General features: G+C 45.8%; 1 protein-coding gene across 6 annotated transcripts in view; it reads right to left on the bottom strand.

The window, feature by feature from the left end:
* LOC144100779 (uncharacterized) overlaps positions 1–20,200 on the bottom strand; it is a 320,982-nt gene that overhangs the window by 287,763 nt on the left and 13,019 nt on the right. For 5 of the 6 annotated variants that reach the window (XM_077633622.1, XM_077633623.1, XM_077633625.1 and 2 more), the window contains exons 8-12: positions 17,249–17,344; positions 16,006–16,101; positions 13,530–13,625; positions 13,281–13,376; positions 7,278–7,376 (exon numbers count right to left, since the gene is read on the bottom strand). In XM_077633622.1, coding sequence (XP_077489748.1) covers positions 7,278–7,376; positions 13,281–13,376; positions 13,530–13,625; positions 16,006–16,101; positions 17,249–17,344 — 483 coding nt within the window. The remainder of the gene's footprint in view (positions 1–7,277; positions 7,377–13,280; positions 13,377–13,529; positions 13,626–16,005; positions 16,102–17,248; positions 17,345–20,200) is intronic. The other variant, XM_077633626.1, reaches the window with a different exon arrangement.

Raw genomic sequence — 20,200 nt, forward strand, 5'->3', positions numbered from 1 at the left:
ATGCATCGCGAAGACCAAAGTGATAGGACTGCGCAACTGGACACCACTACTGCCTGCGCATCGCACGCCACCATCGACTACGTCACCAGTCACAGCGCATAAAAGAGAAGCTTCTGCCCGGTTCGCGACCAGTGGGCACGGCGGAGGCGTTGGAACCATGCGGTTAACAAATCCGTTCCTGTTTTTTGTCCAGGCCGTGTTTTTCGTGAACGTGGAACCCACATCACAGGGGGCGTACTACGACAGCCCTGGAAATTGGACCGACCATCGTGTTTCCGGCGTGATTTCTTCATCGGAATGCATCGCGAAGACCAAAGTGATAGGACTGCGCAACTGGACACCACTACTGCCTGCGCATCGCACGCCACCATCGACTACGTCACCAGTCACAGCGCATAAAAGAGAAGCTTCTGCCCGGTTCGCGACCAGTGGGCACGGCGGAGGCGTTGGAACCATGCGGTTAACAAATCCGTTCCTGTTTTTGTCCAGGCCGTGTTTTTCGTGAACGTGGAACCCACATCACAGGGGGCGTACTACGACAGCCCTGGAAATTGGACCGACCATCGTGTTTCCGGCGTGATTTCTTCATCGGAATGCATCGCGAAGACCAAAGTGATAGGACTGCGCAACTGGACGCCACTACTGCCTGCGCATCGCACGCCACCATCGACTACGTCACCAGTCACAGCGCATAAAAGAGAAGCTTCTGCCCGGTTCGCGACCAGTGGGCACGGCGGAGGCGTTGGAACCATGCGGTTAACAAATCCGTTCCTGTTTTTGTCCAGGCCGTGTTTTTCGTGAACGTGGAACCCACATCACAGGGGGCGTACTACGACAGCCCTGGAAATTGGACCGACCATCGTGTTTCCGGCGTGATTTCTTCATCGGAATGCATCGCGAAGACCAAAGTGATAGGACTGCGCAACTCTTACCGCAGTGACAATGTGTGCCTACTGCTTTTGCCGTGCCCACGGTCGTTAGTTACGCTCTTTACAGCAATGTATCATTGTTTTGTTGACGTGCTTGCTATGTGTGGTGACGTAGAACCAAACCCAGGTCCTTCTACACAGGAAATGCTGCAAACAATAACGGAAGATCTTAAACAGCTGAAACAAAATACAAGCTCTACTAACACCAGACTGTCTGCTATCGAAAAGAAGCTAGACGATATTTCCGCAACGGTTACTGACTACCCCTCTAAAGTAGAATCACTGGAAAAAAACTGTCGACAGTCTACTTATGAAAGTAGACGACCTAAAAAATAGAAGCAGGAGGAACAACCTAATTGTGTTTGACGTTAAGGAATCCGAGGACGAAATGCCCAAAGACCTTCAGAACACGGTCTGCAAGGATGTTCTTCTGAACCGGTTGAAAATTTCCGATGTGGCTATTGAACGTATCCACAGAATAGGAAAGTCGGCTGAGGACAAATGCAGACCGGTTATCTTTAAGCTAGTTGACGGGAGGGTCAAGGAGAGAATTCTCAAAAGCTGTAAAAATCTGAAAAACACAGGCTATAGTATATCCGAGGACTTCTCCCCTCGCGTTCAATCAATACGAAAGAAGCTTTGGGAAAGTGCGAAAGAGCAAAGGTTGAAAGAAGAGAAGGTCATGCTCAAGTTTGACAAAATTAAAATAAATGGAAAACTGTATCGATGGGACGACGCCTGCAATGAAAGAGTTCCCTGCGCTTCAAAGTGATGGTCTGTTTCCAAACCCGTGTCCGCACAGAGTAACACACAGAGCTCAGGAGCACTAAGAGCACAGCCATCTTTGAATTCCTTTTCAATGCTTAATATTAATACTAGAAGCATAGTAAATAAATTCGACGAACTTGAAAGCCTCCTCTTCCCACACAATCCTGACGCCGCGGTTCTAACAGAAACATGGCTTCATGATGCAATTCCGAATGATGCAGTTATCACATCCGAGCAATACGAAATCGTTCGTCGCGACCGCACTTCAAGAGGGGGCGGTGTCGCTATTCTGATAAAGAAAGGCGTCGACTATACGCTGATACCGCATCACACCAACACTGAAATGGTCTGGGTTGTTCTCCGTCTTTTTCAGCTTAGTCTTTTAATAGGTGTTATTTATCGACCACCGAATGCTGATACTTCTGTACTGGACAACTTGCAGGACTTTTTAAATGAACATACAAAGCGCTATAGCCATGTTATCGTATGCGGCGATTTTAACTTGCCAAACATCAACTGGGATTCTCTGTGCGCTCAAACTTTGTGTGCTAACTCGGATGCTTTGCTCAGCATAGCTTTTAATTACATCTTAAACCAGGTTGTTCAGAAACCTACGCGCATTACAGCAAATACGAGTTCTCTTCTTGACCTGGTATTTATATCAGACCCTGTTAGTCAATTGGGCTTTTCGACAGATGTCTTTCCCGGAATATCAGATTATGAAGCGGTGCTCTTTAAAAGCGAATTGATGCGACCAGTAATTGTTCATCAGGAAGGAAAAGCGTTTCGCGACTTTAACAATGCTCAGGATGAAAGCGTTCTAGATCAGCTTGAACTGACGTATGAATCCTTTGCTAAAAAATACACTGATGGGCGTACAAGTGTGAACGACTTGTGGTTAGAATTCAAAAGTACGGTTCATCAATGTATCAACAAGTACGTGCCGCTTAAACATAAGAAGCTGAAAATGGCGGGTCCCTGGATAACACGCGCGATCATAGTTAAAACGTCGCGTGAAGCGCTTATCAAGGTCAAGCAATAAAGTTGGTGGTGCTTTGCCGGCTCTTCGGGCTGAACTGCGTTCAAAAATAAAATCTTCACGGTACCACTTTTTTAATGTCAAGATGCACAATTTTCTAAAAACTGACCCCCAAACGTTCTGGAGGCATCTGTCACAGAAAAAAGACCCGGTTAACAAACTTCTCCTTAACAGCACAGTTGTTACCGACTCCCTCTGCTTAGCGACTGCCTTCAATGAGCACTTTTCTTCAGTATTCCTGAGTAACAGCAACTCAGTCTCCGAATCTCGAACTAGCCATTTCAATCTGCCAGACCTAATTATTAACGAGGAGGGTATTGTTTCGGCTCTATTGCAGTTGAACACAAAAAAATCCTCTGGACCAGACGATATTCCTAACGCTTTTCTGTACAGATATGCTGAGTGGTGCGCTAAATACCTTTTCATTATTTTTACTGAAAGTCTCAGGACAGGAGAAATTCCAAACGATTGGAAAACAGCAAAGGTGATACCCATTCACAAATCAGGAGACAAGCTTTGCGTGAAGAATTACAGGCCAATTTCTTTGTTATGTACGTCCAGTAAGGTGTTAGAACATTTTATTTTCAAGCACATCAGTTCATTCCTAGAGGGAAGCGGTTTTTTTATTGAAAGCCAGCACGGGATTCGGCAAGGCTTGTCGACAGTGACGCAGCTTATTCATATCACAAATGAAATTATGATGTCACTAGACAATAATAGACAGGTAGATTTAATTTTCATTGACTTCAAAAAAGCGTTTGACCGGGTATCGCATGGCAATCTTTTGTTAAAAATAAGGTGGTGGTTAAATAATCGGCAAGTAGTACAATGGTTAGATTCCTACCTTACACAGCGGCATCAGTTTGTCCAGATATCTGAATCTCACTCCACAAAAGCGCCGGTACTTTCAGGAGTTCCCCAGGGCTCAGTCCTTGGGCCGCTTCTCTTCTTTATTTATTTGAACGACCTGTCCTTCAACTCACACATAGGCTGTCTGTTCTTCGCCGACGACTGTGTTATATACCATAGTATCACATCAGTCGAAGACCAGACACTCCTAGCCGAATACTTAACAGCAGTTTCCAGCTGGTGTTGTACTTGGCAAATGGGTATAAACAGTTCAAAATGCGGAAAAATGACAGTAACACGAAAGAGACAACCGCTCCAATGCACATACAAAATCAATGGCCTTCCGATCAACTCAGTGACTCAGGTGAAATATCTTGGGGTAACCATGACATCCAACCTGAACTGGAGCGTACACATCCAGTCCATTGTCTCAGCAGCGTCCAAAAAACTTCGATTATTAAAGCACCGCCTAAAGCATTGCACGAGCAAAACTAAACTGACAGCATACACATCACTTGTGCGTCCAGTGCTCGAATACGCCGACGCTGTATGGGATCCGCACACAAAAACGGATATAAAAAATCCTGAAGGCGTCCAGAGGAAAGCACTTCGGCCACCGCGTGTCGGTGTTGTTGCTCTCCTCTGCCAACCTGTGACAACCGCGAGTGATAATCAGTGTCGTCAGATGTGGTAGAAGAACTGCTCCGTTTACGTGCGTCGCATTTCCGGCATCGAACCCAGACAAATGATTTGACGGAGCGCACGAAGTGCACACATACCAACACGATTTCCACGTACTGCATCGCATCTGACCGCAAGAAGTAAAGCAGCTGAATGGGCTAGTTGGTTTTGCATCTTGGTGAAAAAACAGCGCACAAGCAGACACAGACAGACAGAAGCGCTTGTCCCCTTCTTTCTGTCTGTGTCTGCTTGTGCCCTGTTTTTTCACCAAGACGCAAGAAGTAGGACACCATTCTGTTGTTTATTACGTTCGCCTTCAGTACTGCGACGCATGAGTCGACCGGCTATAGGCGATTCTTCCTTCTATACGCGCGTTCCCCTCGATATTCCCTCGACACCACCATCCCCTTTTTCGTTGATCACGAACCCTTTGTCTAGCCGAGGAGGCTCGCCGCCTTGCACGCTTGCAGGCTCTTGCGTTGCAAGAACGCTCCAAAGTTCGCTATGACAGCCGCCATCGACACGTTATCGAGGCTCCAGGTGACTCAGTCTGGACTCGGAATCGCGGCTCAATGCGGAAGATGTTGGCTCATTACGCGGGGCCCTACGTTGACACTGACCGCGTCAGCGATCTCAACTAAGGGATAGCACGCATTGCCGCCACTGGTCTTCGTTCGGTCACTGTAGCGAAGTCACTCATGTCGCCCGTATGAAGACATGCCTTGGGGACGACTGACTGCCTCGCTCTGGAGGCTTCGACTCTCCAGGGGGAAACTGTGCCAGCCCTGGAGTTAGGCGGCCAGCTGGAGAGAATACCAACGACGTTCGGGGCCTGCCGTCCCAGCTGAAGTAGCGTCGTCCAGCCGAGCTCCATCCATCGGTTCGACGCCCCGCTTATAAACTTCTGGCACGTAACAATGATATTTCGGGGTTTTATGAATTGTGCGGAATTGTTGCCCATTGAATTCAGCGCATTCCACTCTTTAATTCTCCCATTTTCCTGCTGCTGTCCCATCACACTTGGCTCGCCCTTATGTGAGAAGCAAAACAAATTATTTGATGGTATCTGAAAGACTATCCGCAGAAACTAAAACACCCAGCTAAGGGTGTACCCATTTTCAAGTCGGGCGGCCGTTCATCACCACTCAATTACCGACCCATTTTATTAACCAGCACAGACTGCAAACTCCTTGAACGCGTAATTCATTTGCAGGTAATTAACTATTTAAAAGAACACATCATCATCTCTAAGTACCAACATAACTTTCGTAAAGGCTATTCACGCGAAACGCAACTTGCTGGATTCATTAGTGACCTACATTCAGCTGTTGATGCTGGTGTGCAAGCCGACTCCATATTTCTTGATTTTTCTAAAGCGTTTGGCAGGGCGCCTCACAATCGGTTATTAGCCAAATTAACATTGTTTAATATTCACCTTGTTGTTATAGCATGAATTAAAGATTTCATTTTTTCAAAGATTCAGTTTACCGCTGCTAATAACCATAATTCGTCTTCCAGCCAAGCACGTTCTGGCGTCCAAAAGGAAGCGTGCTTGTCCCCTTACTTTTCCTGATGATTAATAATGACTAATTACCTCAATATATTTCTTCAAAGATCAGACTTTTCTCCGACAACTGCGTAATTTATTGTAAAATTATTCTAACGATGATCGCTTAGCCCTTCAATGTGACCTGACTCAGTGACAGCATGGTGCTCTACTTGGCTCATGCAACTTCACCTTTCGAAAACAAAATTTGTCTTGCACTAACCGAATGTCTCGAGTTCAAACAGCGCATTCATTGATACTACTCGAGTCGAGTTGGTAACCACGTACAAGTACCTCGGTCTTCACCTCCATTCAGACCTAACTTGGGGCCACCATATTAGCCTTATCTTGCATCCGATAACCGGTGATTAGGTCCTTTAAAACAAAACGTGAAGCATGCGGCTTTCTACCTTCGAAAACGTGCTTATACCACACTAATTACACACAAAATTGATTATGCTTCGGCTACTTGGAACCCTCAGCAAGAATATTTATTAAATAGCATTGAATCATTGCCGATTCGCGCGGTTCGTTTTATTTACAATGATTATTCAAGTCATACCAGCATCAAGACCTTGAAGCAACGCGCAGGTGTTCAGTAATTATGTCTCTGCCGTAAAGTTGCACGTTTATCACTTTTTCATAAACTGTATTATCACTCAGCACTTAATAACAGCTTATTTTGTTCGCTTTCTTCCATTTTTGGCCGCCGCAATCACCCTTTTAAAGTCAAGCGCGTGTCATGTCACACATTTACTGGCGCCCATTCATTCATACCACGTACTATAACAGATTGGAACGCTCTGCCTTCACGTGTCGCGACTGCCTCTGATCCAGATAAATTTCAGAAACTAATGTGTGCCATTACTACCACTTAACTTTTTGCGTTCATTGTTTCATATCAATGCATTGGGTCTTTTTGCCTTGTATTTAATTTTAATGCTGTGGTTTCAATAAAGTTGTATAGGTTGTACAGCAGGGAATAATTTTTCACTGCCTGCTGCTCCGTTCATTTCTCTTTTTCTTCATTTGTTGTCTTTTTAATTTTCGCTTCAATGATGAATTGTTACTACTATTTTATTCCAATATCCTATAATGTGCTTTCTTTGTAGTTTACTTTCTGTTTATGAACGATTGCCTGAACCCCCCCCCTCCCCACCCCCCCCCCCACCCCCCTTCTCCATGCAATACCCCGTGCCATGAGGACTCTTAGAGGTATTTTAATTAAATAAATGTGTGACCTGCGCAAAACGGCTTCCAGAGAATTTTCAACAATTTTTTTACTGCTCTGGCACAACGCGTTTAATCTTTTTTTCCTGAAGAAAGAAAAGGCAGGTTTCAATAACACAAGGAGACATCCAGGCATAAAATAATTGGAGTGAATGGTTTTCCAAGTCTACTTTTCCTTTTGTTATTTCAAGACGGTTCGAGCAACCTTAGTAATCTCACTTTTGTGTTCCGTTACCTGTGCAATATGGCTTCCCGTTGTGGAGGGCGCATCTCATACCATGCTTCTCACATTTTGCTCCTGCTGTCCGATCACATGTGCTGGTTTTTTTCCCGTCTGAAGAAAATCCATATCATTCAGTGATGTGCGAAACACTGACCACTGCAACAAAATTTTACATTTAAAATAAAAGTAGTTGTGTATTAGCTCCAGAAATTAAAAGTGCGTGGTACAAAAGGAAGTATGGTTTTATGTAGACATTGGGACCTTTAGAAACGGCTGCCCAGATAAGAACTTGCACTCCCTTTCTTTAAAGCACTTTCTCTTTCTAAGCTGCGTCGGGTTTTATAATTCCACGCAAAACTAAAAATCGGGTTTCACCACGTTAGATACAAAAAGAGTTATGAGTGTAAAATACTCCACCTAATGACTACACGGAACATGCCGAACACTATCCCGAAGCTGCAGTACACATGCATCGGAACAATGTGAAAAACTTGTGCGATTCATTCTCAAACGTTTTACACCAGTGCTACTGAGCAGAAAACAAATAAAGGTCTCAGGAATTCGAACCACCGGTGACGCATTACAGCATCCTTTATAGATTTCGTAGATCAAAGTTCTGTGCACCGTTTTTTTCCATTGCGAAATGAAAATATAGAAAACAGGAATGGAAGTCAGACAAAAAAAAAACACTTGAGGAGGAAGCAGTACTAAACCCATTGTAGAGATAAGAAAATAAAAACACGCTTTTCAAGGGGCGCAAAAACAAACTGAAGTTTTCCTGTGCTAATAAGGGGCTGCACTCAGAATAGCGTTGAACTCATAATCTAGAAAACACCATGATTTTATAATCTGGAAAGCACCCATGAACCAAGTACTCATGCCGCCATCACCAGCAATGGTGCAAATGCACAGGCGGGATTAGAATTAGAGTAGCATGTCGACAATTGCTCCGCCTGAGTAACTGATTTACAACCTTTGTCCGTTAAAATCAGAGACGGAGTCCATTAAAAACGTGCGCTTAGCAATGAAATCATTTGTGCAGCATCCCTTCGAAACAGTCTCCCTTGAAGTCTATACACAGCTTCCAACTCTTCTTGACGTCCTGGAAACAGTTGGAAAACGCTTGTTTTGGTAGGGCTGTCAGCTCCCTTGTCGTGACGTCTTGAATGGTCTCCACGCTCCTCATCCATCAACCTTTTAGGGTCTCTTCACACGAGGAAACAAGAAACAATCGCATGGGGAGAGGTAAGGCGAGTAGGGCGGATGGGGAAGTACAGTAATGCTGCGCTTGGCAAGAAATTGTCACGATGAGAGCAGTGTGCGGCCTTGCGTTATCGCGGAGTAGACTGCATTGTCCAGATGCCCATAAGTCAGGGCGACGGCGTCGCAGCGCATCACGCATGTGTTGGAGCACGCGAATATAAAACTCCTGATTCACCGTCTGCCCTTGTGGGACGAACTCGTGGTGTATCACACCTCTGGCATCGAAAAAAACTATCAGCATCGCCTTTGTATTGGTCTTCTGTCGCCGCACCTTGCTCGACGCCGGAAAACTTGTGGACCGCCATTCGGCGCTCTGCCTCTTTGTTTGAGGATCGTATTGAAAAGACCATGTTTCGTCTTCAGCGATGATGCTGTCGACGAATGCAGCATCCTTCTCTGCCTCGGAGAGCAAATCAGCGCTCACTGATGCTCGCGTGTCCTTCTGGTCCTGTGTGAGGAGGTGCGGCACAGTTCTGGCATTCAACTTTTGTTTCCTAAAGTTCTCACGCAAAATTTGGTGGAATGTTGTCTTACTAATGTCGAGAGCATCTGATACCATGCGGACTGTAATGGTGCGATCTTGCTGTACGATTTCGCTTATCCGAGCCACATTGTTTTCATTCCGTCAGCTTGAAGGGCGCCCCTGCCTTGCGTCGTCTTCCACCGACGTTCTCCCCGAAGCGAACCTTTTGTGCCACTCGAAAACTCGCGCCCGCGATAATGTCTCGCTGCCGTAAGCGTCACGAAGGAGCTTATACATCTGTGTGGCTGTCTTGCCAAGCTTCACACATAATTATATGTTTACACGTTGTTCGAGGCGGACGTCCATCTCTCCACATTCACTTACATTAGAATGCGCAGATAACTAGTGACAACGTATTTTTCTACATGTAGTGCCATCTAGCGGCTGCCGCAGCAAATAACATAAAAAGCTGAGGTTAGCCCGAAAGAATGGCGTTACACATACGCACCAGCACGAGCCAAACCGCCGGACGGGGAAGCTCACGGCTGGACATTCTTGTTCAATCACGGTGTAGTTCCGCTGGGAACGGCTGGCGTATGAGTAACATGCCCGTCTCAGCGTTGCACGAGGACAGCACAAATGCCAACACCACTGACGAAAGGAGGTGTCGAACTCGAGAGTCAAGCCACAACGGACGCGTTTGTGTGGAAGGCGCGTCAACCTGTCTGTGGTACGAGTGAAGCAGCGGCGTATAAAACGACGGAAATAAGAGCATAGCCTCAGCAAACCGCGGTGCTCTTCTGAGGTGGTTTAGATGACACAGCAGCCGCAGTTTTTCAAGCATCTGGCCACACGCCGCCCTGTTCGTCGACGAGACGTCCTAGCACAAACGCCTGGAGCTCGCCAGACATGCACTTCTTCGAATTGCGGACATGAGCCGCGCGTTGCGAACAGTCCAACGAAACAGGTAAGCGTTCGTTATGCTCACCGAAGGCCTTCCCAAAAATGATGACGTCTTCCACATACGAATGTCATATTATAAGCCATGCAAGAACGTACCCATGAAGCGTTCGAAGTTAGTAGACACAATGCAAAATCCGATGAACGTAACATTGAATTCAAAAATACAGTCCAAAGTGACAAAGGCCGTTTTTTCCTTACCCTCATGGTGCACAGTAATCGTCCAGTAGCCGGTTCTGAGGTCGACACAAGAAAAGTACGACGCAGCAGAAAGGCAGTCGATGGCGTCATTTATACCATTGTAGCGAGTACACGTCTTTTCTGGCGATAAAATTGAGAAGGTGATAATCGAAGCAAAACCACCAGATGCCATTTTCTTACGCACTATAATCACTGGAGCCGCCCAAGGGCTCGATGACTTCTCAAATAGACACTTGTGGAGCATATCCCAAACTTGTTCATAAATCTCCTTGCACTCTGATGGATATCGCTGCAGAACAGATATCCGGCTTTCATTGAGGAAGGTGATCTTATTGTTCAAACAATGAACGATAATACGAAAGCTATTATGATGGAGTGCGCTGTAGAAGTAGGCAGGGCAATGGTTCGACAGGATACCATCAAGCTATCTCACGAGGCGAAAGATCTGATTAAGAAACGCCAAATGGTAGTCGACATAAGGAAGTTTAATATGAAGTGGATCGAGCATGCCCTAAAGAAACAAGGTAGCCTAAGAGCGCTGAAGAGGAAAGTAGACATAGGTAAATACCGCACATATGCGTTAAAAGACCAAGAGGGCAATGCTATTAGAAACATGGCTGAGATAGTTAAAGAAACCTAAGAATTTTACACAAATCTACACAATAGCCAATGTAACCTGAACGTTAAATAAGACAGAAAGCAACGCGCAGCAATGGGACATCCCGACAGTAACGAAAGAGGGAGCAGCTAGTGATCAAATCTTCCATTTTGTGGAATCGCTCGAGGTGTTTGACTGCGACTGGAAATATCATGTGTATATACGGTCGCCGATTCTTCTTGCATGTCAGAGGCTTTAATGCTAAAGCGTCGAGTGCCGAGCGAGCGACCTATATATGTTTTTTTGTCGCCGCATTGACGGAGCGACCACCGGGGAGTTAAGAATGGCGGAACGCCTTTTTGCAGCTCCACAAAAGTCCTGAATGTGGCATGCCACTTGCAAACCCTTCGCGGAGAATTACGTGTATACAGGAAGCCTAACTGGCAGCGCTTGAATTGATCGCGACTTTAGCCGATATCCTGCAGCGACGTTCACCGTACGTTTAATAAAAATGAAATGGGTGCATCGGATTAGATTTTTCTTCGATGAAACGATATGCAAAGCACACTACCTGGGGTAGCCGAAACTAGGCCTAGGGATGGGCGTTGTTAACGCTATTAGGTAGCGTATATTGTATGTACCCAATCAGCGCTGAGGCAAAAGCAATCGGAGACATCGTAGAAGAAATGGAATCGTCTGACTAGTTGTCAATGCCAGAGTGGAAAACTTAGACCGTACTAGCGGACCTTAGCAAAAGGCATTTTGTATCTCGTAATTAAAACTTGCGGAGATGCGTTGCGATTTGCGCGCGTTAACGGGTGAACAATTAGTGACTTGCAGCCCGTACCATAGCTTTTTGACAAGCAGACCAAAGCCCAGCGTGTGCCGCGGAAATGCAGGAGAAGCTAGCAACCGCTCATGCAACTGTTCCTTTTTCGTATTTCATCTGTTTGTTTAGCGCCGGAATTTTTTTCAAAGGCATCTTAAGAGCGGACGAGCGCCATGGTGCGTGAAGCAGCCAAAGGAACGAGAGACGCTTAGCGCGCTGCCAAAGAAGAAAAAGCGAGGTGGCGCCACAAAAAGCACCAAGAGGTGCGAAGGAAGCCTAAGCTAACAAAGAGCCCGATAGCGAAAGCTCCTCAAGCCACGAAAGCAGCCAACACGGCTGAAAACATAAGCGGGCGAAGGAGGGAGCACGTTCGAGGGTGAAATAACCTGATAAATACCTGAGTGCGGCTGCCGTCATTTATGGGCCCTGTGTGTCGATGATTATTAAATTCAATGGTGCAAGAGCAGCTCATCCAAAGATTGGCGCAAGCTTGTGCCCGTTAGAAAGCGGCGGTTATCGTAGAGCAGCACTTGAGATCGAACCTCCTGTTTACGAGGCGGAAGGTGTAACCGCTAAGTGAATGTCGTGGATAGCGTTTAATGCATGTATGAAATCTCGCCTGCCGCTTACACAACAAATTTTATTGGCACAAGCCCTCATCGAAGATTCTGTGGTGTCTTCTAGCAATAAGCTGGTGAGAGCTTGCTGTCAAATAGTCGCAGCGACCGAGAGAAGTATTTCCTAAGTGTTGCCATACTCGTTCGTAAAACATCCAGCAGGCTTTACCCACCGTATAAACCGCACTGATTTGAATGAGAAGTTGCGCACGCATAAAGGACAAACGCAGGAAAGAAGATGATGAAGGCCGGTTTGCGTCTTTCCTGCGTTCGTCCTTTATGTCAACTCGTTCTTAGCAAATGTCTTTTAAACTGTCTGATTTTAATCCAGCTTTGCTACGGTAAGCTTGAAAACGACTTGGATTCAAGTGTTCTGTGGTGGTTATGAGCGATGCATAGTTCTTTTGACTATGCATCTTCTAAGCGTCTGTGGTTGACAGTGGCTAACTGTCCCATACTTCGCGAGCATATTGCAGTATGCGGCGAAATATTGTTTTCTAAGCTAATAGCTCTCTTGCTTTCGAGCAGTGCAACGCTAATTGCAGGAAACAACCAAATACAGGGTGTTGAATTAAATTATTGAATCAAAATTTACTTTATCAACTGAAGACCTCAAAATAGCGCTGCCAGAAAATCACTGTTGAGTCAGTATAGCACTTTACGCGAGGGAAGAATTTCCTGCGTATTGTTTTTCTTCCAGAATACAAATTTTGCTTTTCCTTGAAAAATACAGCAGATTCATCGTCTGGTCAAGGTTCGGGAGCAATAATAATCATAGTAATAAATGGTTCCAAGATAATCCGCACTGTCGTTCCTAGCGCGAGCAACCAAACCGCTCCAAGAGGGAGTGAAAGCAAGTATATAAAACGAGTCGCCGTACAGTGCAAGGCTCCATGATATTGTAGACCTCCTGGTTCTCCTAAGGCACGCTAATGTTACAGCACACGAGCATCTTCGGCATTCCGCCTACATTTGCATAAAGCCGCTGTGAATAAAGTTCAGAGTGGATGAAGGAATAAGTGTAAAACATTCAAGAGCAAAAATGTTGTCCAACACCCGTGTTTGCATTTGGATATTGCGATACCTGTGCAGTATGGCTTCCCATTGGACAGAGCGCATTCCATGTTGTGCTTGTTGCATATTGCTTCGGCTTTAGAGTCACATGCGGTTTGATTTTTATCTGCAAGAAAACACAAAAAATCAGTGATATCTGACAGCCTATAGAAGAGAGCAACCGCAGATGAACGGTTGAAAAAGATGCTAGTATGTTCCGCCGTCATTAGAAAAAGCCGTTGAAAACGTTTAGCAGCATTGTTGGAACACATCTTTCTACCTGCGCAAAACGGCATTCCAGATATTAACTGGCATTCCTTGCCGTGCTTCCAACATTTTGCTTCTTCCTTGGCAGTGCAGCGGGTCTTGTTTTTACCTAAAAAAAACACATTTTTATTTATCAGTGAGACATTATGATTACGAGAACACGTTAGTCGAAAACCTCATATGGCAATCCACTTTTAGTGCTTTTGCGGCTTTTCATGCACAGCATTCAATGTCTACTTTCTCTTTCGGGTGATATTTTTATCCCTCAAATAAACATATTCTAAAACAAATACGATGGCCAACCACACCCACTCGGTCTTTTCGTGAGGCGTACCCCTCTTCAGTCGTAATCCCCCTGCCAGCATACATATTTGTCTAGAAATACCAACTAAGCAAAACCTTTGGCTTACACGAAAGTGAACTCCGATCCGCCGCATAAACCGCGTTACCCTGTCCTTGCGTGCTTACAAGCAGACACTTTCATAGTGCACCCGCAGATTAGGGATTCTACTTTCCTGAGAAAACAAAAAGAAGTCGTTCGTGATATGTCACTTGACGGAAGGTTAGCGCGCTTTTGTCCGTGAATTAAACAAATTCTGGCAGGCAGCCCAACACATTACGCAACATCCACAACAAGCTCGCCCTATAAGCGCTTCTATGCGTATTCGCGCAATGTTGCCATGATATGTCGGTTACTGATAGTAGCCATACCACGGTGAATATCTATCTTTTTTTTCTACTCACTCACAGAAATGCACGCATGCCAGATGGGACGTGCGTACAGCTTCCAAAGACCCTGAATAAAACAGGCGTTGCCGCTGGCTAATGTTCAAGGTGCAGGAAGTGCGCGTCGTTTGAATAAATTCAGGAACAGAAAATTGCGCTTCTCTGAAGGCAATGATAGCTTCCTTTACGCTTTTCAGTTTGCAGGAAAATGGGAATCTCCTGGCAATACATTGCATGTGTTCCTGAATTTGCTACCCCCAACAACTGAAATCATGAATGCAAGGCGCCAGGAAAGAAGAAATATTGCGGTCATGGCTATCCTGCTTGCAGCTGTTCAATATACACGACGTGATTTGACTTAATGGTGGCTGTTTGAAAACCGTCTATACATTTAAAAGCACTCATTTCAAACTGAAACATCCCCCCATTTTCCTCCGGCGCTTCAAAAATACCATTTCGAGAAAAACGTTTCTCTAGCAATTGCCTCGCACTACCAGGAAACTCTTGGTAGGAATGTAAAAATTAGCTGAGAAATTTTTAAATTGTTATAAAAGAATTGAAAAAAAATTGTAATATTTTTTTAATTGTTCGAAGCAAAGCACGTCCTGAAAATTGCCTTAAATGCTAGACATGTATAGAAATGCCTGCAACCTATGCCGTTATGCGAGATTCGTTCGAAGAATTGCACTCCTCTCGAGCGGGGACTTGGGCACACCTTCCCAACACGTCACAATTATGAGTGCCTGGTTGGGTCTGGCGTCAGCAATCTTGACACAGAGCAGGCCTCTGCACGCCTCCTGTGACGTCACCGCACATTGCGCGGTTGACACGAATCTAGGCAGCGGAACTCAAGAATAAGGAGTAGAGAGGGCGTTATCATCTCGGTCAAATGAGCGTGGCCTATCTGCACGGCATCGCTTTAATTCGTGGCATGGCATTGTCGACAGGTCAGGACGCGGTGGCGTCACACGAGTGCAGATGCATTCTGTGCTTCGGAAGGGCTTTCGTTTATCCCTGGAGCGTTAACCTATCCGGGCGTCGAGGGCGCCAATAGTCTGTCTCTCTACGGTGAAGGCGAACAAAGCGAACGTGCAGATAAGCTCAATGGACCCAGCGGCGGATGCCTCTCCGCCTTTTATAGGGGCTTTGGCATTAACTCCCCCGTGTGAATCCCGCTTTAAGGAAATAAAATTTTAAACTGAACGTTTTATTTAGCATTGCAGTACACTGTGGAATACTGCTTGAGGTTTTCGTTACCGATGCACAGCGGTTTTTCGCCGGAGGAAGTGCATTCCATGCCGTGCTTTTCACATTTGGTTTGTGGTTCTGAGTCACATACGGCTAGAATCCTATCTGATAAACAAAACGAAAAAATCTGCCGTATCAGACAGGCATTCTCTCCATGGAAGTACAGACAAACGGCTGAATAACCAAAGCGCCCAACTGTTGTTCTCGTCATCTGAAAATTTTGCTTTAAAAAATATAAACGCATTGATACAATGTTGCAATGCTTCCGAAAACGGCAGTCATGATATAAATTTGTACCTAATCTTGTACTTGTGGAACTTGGTAACTTCTGCTGGAATACACGGGGGTTTATTTTATCAGTAAAATGCTGATTTTTTTTTGTGAGACAATAGTAGTAGCCTTAAAATGAAGAAAAAATAAAGGCACATAATGTATGCTAAATAAGAAAAAGCTATTTTTATTTTAAAATTTCAACCTTCGACGCTGTGCCTTATAGAGTGTTCATACTGCCTTACCTGCGCAAAACGGCTTTCCGTTGACTAGTTGGCACTGTTTGCCGTGATTATCGCATATTTCTTGTGCCTTCAAGTCACACTCGGTTTGGTGTTTGTCTGGAAAACAATACAAGCAACAATACCCAATGGACTAAATGCATTACGAAGCTGCTCACAAAAGTCAGAATAATAATAAGAAAATGTCGCCGGCAGATGAGAATAGCATGGTCTGAAACCAGCATTACTGTGCGATTATAAAGCTATGTGAGTAGAAAGGAGTAATTACTTCTTAAGATCCGTCCAAGCACAGCCATAGAACTAGAAGTGAAAGCTACACAGTTTCTACAGACACTTAGTAAGAGAAAAAAGATTTGTCCTGGACCCGAGTTCAAACCTTGCGCCAGCGCCTGTCGGGGGAAGTCCGTCAACCAGCCAAACACGGATGGCTAGGAGATCACATCTGTTATGAAAACTTCGCAGCAATGATTGATGTGACGGAAGGTATATTCTAGTGGAGACGTTATGTTCATTATTAAAGCCGTGCAGCGACTGCATATAAATTGCAGTGTGAACTCCTTGCCTCAATGAATAGAAAGGAGCGTTGCAGTAAAACAAGCCCTACTGCTACAGTGCAATGTGTCAGCTGCGAAAGTATTCCCTGAGAATAACTCGCGCTTCTGTCTGTAATTCCGACACTTTGCTTCTTTCCGGGGCTATGGCTTGTTTGCGGGTTGCTGCAAAAAATTACAAATTTAACCACTCAGTTTCTGTGAGGTGCGCATTATACACGCTTCGCTGAGGACATTAGAAAAGGAAGCTTGTTGCACCACATTAATGGTGATGATGATTATTAATTTTTTTTTACCAAGAGCACCTTTGGCCAAACAGCGCCACGCCAGGGGTTATCTCGTTTGCACAAGGGGTCAAACAACAATTTCCTCAGCATTTCACACGTTGTGTCAAACTCCCATGGTTGAAAGCAACGACAAAACTAAATGCGGGCGAAAACCGGCGCCTGATATGCCGAGCACCCGGAGAGGTTGTATCCATTGCGTCAGCGCTGAGTATTCGGCAGAGATCGAAACGCTCCTATAGTGGGAGCACGCGAGACTGGCGCTCAAATCGCTAGGTCCGCCTGCGGGCAGCACCGAATGGAACTTAAAGAACTGATTAGATGATATTGATCGTTGTAACATTCGGTAGCTTTCGTCGCTGTGCCGTTGAAATCATTCAGGATCCTGACAAATACACAAATATTTCGTACCATTGCAGAATGCTTTCCCGTTGGAGAGGGTGCATTCCATACCTTGCTTCTGACATTTTGCTTCATCTTCCGCCGCACAAGTGCTTTTCACTGTATCTAGAAGAAAGAAATGGCAACACTACAAAGCTGGTATTGTAAATTGCAAACGAAAGTTGCGGAAATAATTTTATCGGGGCCTTAGAAAGCAGTTGTCTTAGTGGGCGCATAAAAAATAGATCAATACTTGTGGAAAATCGAGGCCATTTACGTGTCCAGAATGAAGAACGTCAAAGTGAAGAGCGACGGCGCAGACTAGGCATTGGCAGCCGATGTACGATAGCAGCAGTCGACACGCCATCGTACGTTTTCAATCGTTACGTGGCAATTGGCACGTAAACGATTACTAAGATAACTTTCCTGCATTCTGAAGCGAACGCTTCACTGCGCTAGGTAAAGCCGATTTCGCCATGCGTTTCCGGTTGACCTTCAAGTGAGCCAGAGGTAAAGTGTGGCTATAGCCCTTACCATATGCGGTCCACCATGGTGTCACACAACGTGGCCTCTGACCTTGACCTTTGACCTTTCGATTCGCCGGCAGAAGGCTGTAGAATAGGCCGCAGCGTTCATTGCGTGACCAAGCTCTCGCAATCAGCCATTAATTTAACTGCCACCTCCGAGGGAGGCAGGCTGCCTATCCAGTGTGCGGAATGCACTCAACGTTTTACTGCTACTACTGCTGCTATTGCTGTCTGGAAGAATGAAAAGGAAAATGCACGGGCCTGCCCACTGGCTCAAGCTGAGCCACAACCGCTGCCACGTGCTGAAAGTAGGAGAGACGAAATACAGGAGAGGAAAGATAAGGAAAGACGTGCGCGCTAATATGTCCCCAGCAGATCCCAGAGGCAGTGCAATACCGGGCCAACCCGTGCCGGAGTGCTTCAAGCACTCCGCCATATTTACAAAAAAAAAAAATTTAATATCTTGGGTCTACATGAGACCGAAGACATTACAGACACCAAGCCGCGTCTACTTGCCCGAAGCACCACAGCTTTCGCTCTCTAACCAGTTTCAGCTGTAGGTAAATCGCAGCTAATTTTTTTACGAGCGCAGCTAATCTACTATGAATTTCCCGGGTTTCTGACCCCAGGAAATCATAGGTTATCAGCTTTTCTGTTTCCTATACCAAAGAAAATCAGATGATCAGGTTCTTTGTTTCCTTTCAGAGATCTGTCTAGAAGTAACCAACCAAAACTAACAAATATAGAACAAAAAGTAAGCAACGCTTCAAAAATGGAGGGTCCTTTCCGGAGTAAGAAAACACAAGAGCTCTTCTGCACAGCATACTGTGCTTGCCGCCATAAACATGGCTTATGAAATTATAATTGGGTTTATTGCAGCAAAACGCCCGTAGTACGTACAGTATTCAAAAGCACCTTTGGAAAAGGCGCATTCGTTTCCATTTCTCTTGCACACATTCTTTGTTGTAGCGGCGTGTGCGGCAGATGAACACGGAGTGACAAGCAACCAACAAAATTCCCCTTTATTTCAACGCACAGTTACTTATATACACTGTGCGACTCTGGTACTTATGGTGGCATGTAATCACAAGCCAGAACCGAAACCAAATATGCAACATATTCCCTTCCTTACAAAAAACAGCTAGATTGGTTAGTAATACATGTTAGTGCTTGCAGAATGAATTCTATTTACAGTAATGACAGTGTGCTTGTCCCACACACTTAGCTACACAGAAATAAAAGCAACCAAATAAACAACAATTAATGTCCCTACTTCATTTCCACAAGAACACAGCGTCCCCTCGTACACTTGATACCCGCAGCGGTCTGGCGGTCGTCTGTTCCTTGCTGGCTGTGTCGATGCTTCAGAAGAGCCACTGGCTGCAAGAGAAGTCAGGTGGCATAGGCGGCTGCTTCGCAGCAGCCACAGCCGCCAGCTGCTTTCGCCTGTGCTAGCATTCCTGCCGTTCTTTTCTCCCCACCCAGAAAGGGCAGCCGAGGCTCGTGGCGTCCTGAATATCTTGGAAGCGTTCCATGTTTTGCAGTCATCGAGGAGGAAAGACGATGGCCCTTCTTGCTGATCGCTTTTCTTGGGGAAGTAAACACCACGTAACATTTAAATGCATTTTTAGGTTTCCTTACTCGTGCAAGGTCGCCAACATCCAATCTCGTTTCCCTTGCGGCCCTGCGAACGACTGTGCAGCGTTTACTGGGTTGTTGCATTTGCTTCACCCGCTCGTGTAGGCGTGGAACTCTGAACCAGGGTAAGTCGAAAATATGGCTGACGGTTACCCGACAGCACCAAGTCGAGTTCTTGGGCATGCAGGAGAAGTGATGGCGCAGCTGCAGTTGTACCATGCGGCGTGCGGCGGTAAACGCCCAAGTATTCTGTTACCGTCTGGTGCCAGGGATGCTGCTTGAATGTTACAACTTGAACGAAGCTCTGTTAAACCGCTCTACTTGACCGTCTGCTTGCCGATACTAGACGGACGAATACCGCGAGCGTATGTCCCGATCATGCAGGAAAGCTTCGAACTCCCGTGTTGAAAAATGTGGCCCGTTATCGCAAACGATTTCTTCTGGGTAGTCTTCGCGCGCGAACGCTCGTACCAAGAAGCGTATCACTGTGCGTGTTGTGGCTTCGCTGCAGGCGTGCACTTCAGGCCACTTGGAAGAGTAGTCGACCAGCGTGATCGCATATCGGCCATCGTGAGGCGCTCTCTCAAATTGGCCAACAATGTCCATGCCCAGCTTCAGCCATGGTTTCTTGGTAAGGGAACCGGTTTCAATGGTGCTTTTGCCCACTGCCTGGCATATGCAGCACGTTTGAATACTAGCTCTATTTCGTGGCTGCCCACCAGAATTTTTCTCTTAGCCGCGCGTACGTTCGCACAATTGCGGGGCGAGCCTTGTGAACAGCGGCAATTATCCGTGGCGTAAGTGACGCGGGAACCAC

The sequence above is a fragment of the Amblyomma americanum genome, chromosome 8 (assembly GCF_052857255.1).
Source record: "Amblyomma americanum isolate KBUSLIRL-KWMA chromosome 8, ASM5285725v1, whole genome shotgun sequence".
In the NCBI taxonomy this organism is placed as follows: Eukaryota; Metazoa; Arthropoda; class Arachnida; order Ixodida; family Ixodidae; genus Amblyomma; species Amblyomma americanum.